This window comes from Sinocyclocheilus grahami, unplaced genomic scaffold (assembly GCF_001515645.1).
Source record: "Sinocyclocheilus grahami isolate Dianchi unplaced genomic scaffold, SAMN03320097.WGS_v1.1 scaffold59.1, whole genome shotgun sequence".
Lineage (NCBI taxonomy): Eukaryota > Metazoa > Chordata > Actinopteri > Cypriniformes > Cyprinidae > Sinocyclocheilus > Sinocyclocheilus grahami.
Genome location: NW_015505238.1, coordinates 1,138,748 through 1,146,433, shown reverse-complemented (window position 1 = coordinate 1,146,433; position 7,686 = coordinate 1,138,748). Strand labels below are relative to the sequence as shown.

The 7,686-nt window shown below is 39.9% G+C and overlaps 1 protein-coding gene across 1 annotated transcript in view; it reads right to left on the bottom strand.

Annotated features, from left to right (window-relative positions):
* Positions 1-7,686, bottom strand: part of neurl4 (neuralized E3 ubiquitin protein ligase 4) — a 32,930-nt gene that overhangs the window by 19,133 nt on the left and 6,111 nt on the right. The window contains exon 2 of the mRNA XM_016270974.1: positions 3,112-3,628. Within this exon, the coding sequence (XP_016126460.1) occupies positions 3,112-3,628 (517 nt within the window). The remainder of the gene's footprint in view (positions 1-3,111; positions 3,629-7,686) is intronic.

Sequence of the window (7,686 nt, the reverse complement as noted above, 5' to 3'; positions counted from 1 at the left end):
AGTGCTTGTGGTGTTCGGCCAATCACAATGCACTGGGTCAGCTGGCCAATCAGAGCAGACTGCGCTTGTCGGAAGGAGGGACTTTGTAGAAAACGAAGCGTTTGAGAGAGGCGGGGCATAGAGGACCTACAATAATGTACAGTATTTGAAAAATAATGTGTTTTTTGAACATTAAAGCATGTCAACATATTCTGTTACACCAAATACACAAAATAATGATCTTTAAAAAAAAGCATATGACCCCTTTAAAGAAAATTCTATTCCAAGTGCACCACACATGAAGTTGTCAACATGATGTAAATGTTAAATAAATCACTTGTTAAGTATCTTTGCAGAAAAGATGTGTGAACTACAACTACACCTTGTACAAACTTGTCTTATACATATAATATTTTCAGAAATAATACAAGGAAAATGCTTTTAAAAAATCTCAAAAGTCAAGGTAATTCAAACTCAAAATGACTGAAGGTACAACACCAGTAGACTATTATTAACTGTAAATGTTCTATAAAAACAACAGCAGCTTTCAGCCTGTCACCATGATGCAAACATGAAATATCAGACATACAGTAGTAACGTTAGTTACAGGTTTTTTTATTTGATTACACTTAGGGTGACCGTACGTCCTCTTTTCCCCGGACATGTTCTCTTTTTGGACCTACAAAAATGCGTCCGGCCTGGATTACTTAATTGCCCAAAATGTCCGGTGTAGTGCCGAAATTTGCACCCTGCCAAATTATGCACCCCCTAGTATTGGTAGGTTTAGGAGTAGGTGTGGGGGAGGGGGTTAGGATTAGGGGTGGGGTTGGGATTAGGCAATCAGGTAGTGACTTCAACGAGGGGGTGCATAATCTGGCAGGGGTGCAGAATTCGGCACAACACCGGCATTCGGCTGTTTTCTTAATCCCGTTCCCGCTGAATCTCTGACCATTGCCGCCTGCCTCCGCAATGTGTTTCGCTCCCGCGATTTTCGAGTCCACTCCTTTAAACATTCTAATATTGTATATAATTTTGGTGCATCAGGGAGCCGTTCTCAGGATGCGGTGTATTTAAATATTTTTGAATGAGCATTTGCGCTGTTTCTCTCTTGCATCTCTTGCAGCGTCTCATGCATGAAACGGCATTCTAAAAACGCGGCACTCAAGTTAAAAGAAGTTCACTCCCAGCATACTCTTGCATGTTTTACCTATTCCACTGCCCGTGTCACATCTTTGTCAACACAAAAGCGCGTTCTGCTTTTGAAACGTTTTTAAATATTAAAAAAATTGTAAATATTTTTTTTATATATTTTTAAAAAAAGATTCATGAATTATTAATTGTGACCCTGGACCACAAAATTTCATATTCAGGTACATGCACATCCCTTTTGTACAAACAATTACTAATACTTTCAAATAAACATAACCTTAGGAATCTCACCCTCTCATAAGTGAAAAAGAAGAATAGAAGCTCATTGAATAATCAAAGCTGGCTAAATCACCCAATGTTCATCAATCTCCAACACAATTCTAGTGTTTACAGTTCCTTGTCTGTGATTGGTTCCTCCTCGATCTGCTGCAGTACTGCGAGATCACATGGCTGTGGGCTGCCCAGCTGAAAAGAGAGAAAAATCATTGTAAAGAACATCAGAAATCACTTGGTGAACTATGTAACTGAGCCGCATATACTGCAGAGATGTGTGGCCTACTTTTGAGTCGCATATAGCAGGAGTTACAATAGAGCTGTTGGTTTCGTATTCTGACTTCTGCTCCTGCTTCTGAGCCTCCCAAATCAGACCTGCATTTAAAGCACTGCAAACACAAGATGAAAGAACACATTGTTAGAAAGACGGAATCCTCCATGTAATGCCGTATCACACACTCACTTCCATATAAGAGTGAGAGAGAGAGAATCCTAGCTTGAGGTCAATGGCAGCAGCATCAGAGGATATGAAGTTGCAGTAATAACACAAGCCGAAAGGACCAGAAATAACCCGGCAACAAGATTAACAGGAGGACAATGCAACGTGAATGAGAGGATGAGCAGAAATACAAATGATTGGCATTTGGAGAATGACGAGGATGAGTAACATCTAGAAGCTTGAGTAACTCATCTAGGAGCTCTAGATGAGTAACATACAGCTGCGCTGAAGGTAAAGGCATTGAAATAAATTCAGGAGGAAATTCAATAAGAATAAATTATACCCACTGTCTGATAGCATAATTTATTTACAAATACTTGTCTGTGCTGTTTTAGCACTCGATTCACTTTATAAATATGCTAAACGCATTATGCACTGTGCACACTCCCAGTTTTGAGTGCTAAACTATGGAAGATACAGCAGATTACTGCAATTTGGAGTACTTAACTGGGACTCCATCACTGTGATCCAGACACATAAACTGCATGTTAAAATACATAAAGTGTGCTTGATTACAGAACATTTTAGTTATATGTCCCATTTTAACACTATTCTCCCTTATTTAATCATCATTTGTGACCCTGGACCACAAAATCAGTCATAAGTAGCATGGGTATATTTGTAGAAATAGGTAACAATACATTGTATGTAAAATTTAATTATAAATTTTTCTTTTATGCAGTCATTAGGATATTAAGTAAAGATTATGTTCCATGAAGATATTTTGTACCGTAAATATATCAAAACTTAATTTTTGATTTGTAATATGCATTGCTAAGAACTTCATTTGTACAACTTTAACGAATCCAGAATCCAGATTTTCAAATAGCTGTATCTCAGCCAAATATGGTCCTATCCTAACAAACCATACATCAATGGAAATTTAGCTTTCAGATGATGTATAAATCTCAATTTCAAAAAATTGACCTTTATGACTGGTTTTGTGGTCCAAGGTCACAATTAATATTATTAATCTTTTCGGGAGTCAGAATGCATATTTCTGCTTGTTTCAAAGCACCACATGACTTAAATTTTTCAAATATCAATAAGCAGTTTATTAATATAAGAAATAATAATGGACAATTATACCAAACTACTTAAGGTCTTCTTTTCAAGTTTTTGTTAAATAAATAATAAATACGAGCATCATGTTACTGACCCAACTACTTGAAATCCTTCCCATCTCTCTATACTTTGTGGTCAAGCTTTACCTTCCTCTGCTGATCCATTCATCATGGTCGTTGTAGCACCAGCTGCAGACAGCATGATAGCTCCAGCCCTATCATCGTGGCTACGGCAAGCATCTGCCATTATGGACACCGCTTGCGTCGACACAATCTCATCCTCCACCTCTTCATCCTCTTCACCATCCATTTCAGGTGGGGGTTCACAGCTTACCACAGTCACTTGGGTACACTTCCCATAGAGGTCCACCACGGCCCATAAACGGGAAGGAAGTCCACTTGCCGCCGTGCCACAGTCCTGCCCGTTCACCCACAGATGCAGCTCTCCTTTCCCATTCCGCTGGATCCCCACACGGTCCCCTTCCCCCAGCTGGTCCAGGTCGCGACCGTACTCCTCCAGGACTGAGCGGCCGTCCTTTAGCACAGAGCAGCCGGACACGATCCACGAGCCCCCCTTCAGGCCTGTGGCACTGCTGGGAAATTCCAGACCGGCTGGGTCCAGCGCAGTCACTCCGATCTCTATAGAACCGCTCCACGAGTTCACCTGGATCAAAGGGAATAGAAATGTTAGTCTTAGTCAGTTAGTCAATCCCTTTATGATTCTTTATAAATAATCTCAGAAGTCTCAGAACCATGGTACATGGTGAGCCATGGTGCTCAAATGAGTGCCACAAGTTCAAGCCAGGCCTGCAACATATTATGGTCTTTCTCAATAACTTTGTCTAATAAAAATAATTTTAAAGGTAACTTATTAGGCCTATTACATTTAATGTATAATATATATACTCAATGTTTGGTTTTAGTAAGTTTTTTTTGTTAATGTTTACTTATATTTAGCAAGGATACATTAAATACATGTATACTATTACAAAAGATTATTAGAATGATTTCTGAATGATTATGTGACACTGAAGCCTGGAGTAATGGCTGCTGAAAATTCAGCTTTGCCATCACTGGAATAAATACACTTGAAAACATAATGCCTTTTTACTGTAATATAATTTTACAATATTATGTTTTTTCTGTATTTTTAATCAAATAAATGCAGACTTGGTGAGCATTTAAAGAGATTTATTTCAAATATTTTTGAGTGGTAGTGTGTGTGTGTATGTGTATATATATATATATATATATATATATATATATATATATATATATGTATATATATATATATATATATATATATATATATATATATATATATATTTATATTTATATATTTATATATATAACAATTTTCCAGGTTCAATGACTATTACCAAAGAGAAAACAAATGGGGGGGGTAAAAACAAAGATAAATCACTTTTACAGTATTCCACAATTGAAGTCTACAGAGAAGACACTCAAACCAAAAACATGAAAATTATAAATTAATAATAATTACAATGATAACAATTACATATTAATTATCTTCAAAATTGTATTACAGGAGATATAAAAGCTGTCTAAATCATCCTTTTAGTTGTGGGACTGTTCTAGTTGGACAAACTTTGTTATCCATCCACCAATGAACTTCCTGCATGTGGAGTTAGCTCCAATGTAAACCGTCATTTGTAGATGGGTACTTCCCTTTCTGGTATACTCTCGCACATATGAGCATTTCAGAGTCAACACAGGAAAGTCTTTTAGCTACTTGCTATACATTCAAAACAATAATTTAATGTTTACTCGAGGATATAGCTTTGTCCAACAGACTTCCATTTCAAGTGCAAGCCATTTATATGACGATTCCTCAAGGGCAGAATTGAAATAATTTTCATTGGTAACTAACATCATGCCACAGGTGCCACTGATTGAGCTAAACCCAGAACATTCAGTTAAACAGATCTCTATCTCACACACTGAAATGTTGTCTCTAGCTTTTGCATAATCACTGCATTCCTCAAAAGTCTTTATGTGTAGAGGTCGACCGATATTATGGGTTTTTTACTGGCCGATGCCGATATTTAGAAATCAGGGCAGCCGATGGCCAATATATGATTTTCTTTTCTTTTCTTCTTTTTTCCTTCATCTCATAAAAGTGAGTTTGAGTAAATGATTATTGCAGGATACAAGATAGTAATAGTAGTAGTAGCCTAATTCAGAGTAATAATTCATGGCTCAAAACTTAAGCACCTTCTCAAAACAGTTCTGAAGCATGCTTTTTGTTTATGTTTGCTGACAGATACCAGTGTTTCTCACAGAGTTGCAAATGCAAATTCAATCTCTGCCAGCAAGAGGCTCTGTTGGAGCGGAGATATAGCGGTTTCCCCGGTAACGGCTGTAATCAAATAAGCGCTACTTTATCAGGCAATACAGGAAAGACGAAATGAAAATTACATAAAAGCTTTTCTGAAGACGGTCGGTTTTTTTCAAAGATACATTCATATAAAAACACCCGGGCTGCATTTTCATTTTGAAACATGCAGTGCTCAATTTATTCAAGGAAGTATAAGGAAAATCTATTTGTGGCGGTCCGTCTGTTGTGACGAGCCGCCACAAATAACTCAATGTATGGGAAACACTGGACACTGCTATAAGTCAAATGACCAAGTGATACCAAAAATAAAAGAGTTCACACATATTACACAGCCTGCTGCTCATAGCTGCTTAAAGGGGTCCTATTATGCATTTTCACTTTTTTAATTTTAGTCAGTGTGTATGTTTGGGCATAAAAAAGATCTAGAAAGTTACAAATCTCAAAGTCCACTCCAAAGGGAGATGTTTTGTTTTTAAAAAATCCCTTTTCAAGAACTACAACGAACAGCTCGTTTGGACTACAGCGTTGGTTTCCTGGCTTTGTGATATCACAAAGCGGCTCATTAGAATTTCATTAAAAATAATTCCCGCCTACAGAAATTCGAATGGTTGGGGGGTGGGGAGGGGCGAGGTTGTGGTTAGAACGCTTGGTTGAGTGAGTGCATGAGACGAGACGACGAAGAAGAAGTGCTGCTGCAGAGTTAGTGCATCAGAGAAAACCAAGAAGAAGAGCTGCTGTGCTGTAGCGTCAAATTTTCGGCATGTCTAGAACAATTCTTACAAGTATAACATGATGTAGCTGGGCGCCGCGGACAGACGCTGACGGTGTGCCTACACTCATAGAAAATAAAGTATTTGAATTTTAAAGACGTGGCGCGACGCGACGCTGCGCTTCTCGTCCGGTGCGCGACCGCCTGAAACGCTGTTTTTTTCAACTCCGTGCCCAAACGTCTTTGTTTGGGCTTCCGAAAGCGGATGATGTCAGGAAACAGTGGTTGAAATTTATTTTTTACCGCCTGAGCATTATAACCCCAATTTGCTATTGTGTGCTGCACATTTTACTGAGGACAGCTTCCACAACATGAGGGAGTACAGTGCCGGATTCGCCAAAAGCTTTTGTTGAAAGACGGAGCAAGGGGCGTGGCAGTACTGAAACACGCCTAAGTTGTTCACAATCACAACGCACTGGGAAAGCTAACCAATCACAACACATTTTGTTTTTCGGTAGGCGGACCTTCATCAAAGCCGGAACTAATCGAGCCGTTTGTGCCAGGATGGGGAGAAAGGTATTGTAATAATGTAAATTATGTGAAAAATAATGCGTTTTTCCAACCACCAAGCATGAGAGCATGTTCTAGTACACCCCCAAAACAAAATCAAGACTGTGTAAAAGAGCATAATAGGACCCCTTTAAGAGTGCGCTGGCCACGAGAAATGACATCGTGGAGGCTATTGTCAGACACACACACATTTCATGAGGAAAGTTATCGTGCACATTATAATCAGCCCAGAAGTTTCGTCTGAATTGCATATGTTTCTACTTTCACATGCAAATAACTTGCACTTATGAATATGATAACGTTCCGGCATCAATTCTAGTAGGGTAAAACGTAATTACGCTTTCGAAACGGTCTAATTACGCTTTCAAAACGGTCTGTTTTGCCCTGCCATTAGCTGAGGCTGTGTGTGAACAAGAAGCGGCTGCAGAGTATGAGCTGCTCTGTCTCACGCAGCCAGAGAGAGATTCTCCAGGCGTTCCGCAACAACGCTTAGCTGCCCGCAGATGCGCCCGCCTATAAACCGGCCTAATTTGCAGCACAATCGGCCGATGCTGATTCACGAGTTCACACTTACTTATAATGAACCGAGTAAAGTTTATGCGTATTTGGCGTGCTGTCCGGGGAGAGGGCTCCGAGCTCGGTAATTACTCTCGAGCCCGGGGTACTCCCCCTGGCCGGGGAGAGGGGTCCAAGCTCGGGATTAAGCCCGGACCCAGAATGCTCCCCCAAAGATGCAATTAGTATGGGACAGCAGATGATACCGTTCCGGCCTCAATTCTAGTAGGGTAAAACGTAATTACGCTTTCGAAACGGTCTAATTACGCTTTCAAAACGGTCTGTTTTGCCCTGCCATTAGCTGAGGCTGTGTGTGAACAAGAAGCGGCTGCAGAGTATGAGCTGCTCTGTCTCACGCAGCCAGAGAGAGATTCTCCAGGCGTTCCGCAACAACGCTTAGCTGCCCGCAGATGCGCCCGCCTATAAACCGGCCTAATTTGCAGCACAATCGGCCGATGCTGATTCACGAGTTCACACTTACTTATAATGAACCGAGTAAAGTTTATGCGTATTTGGCGTGCTGTCCGGG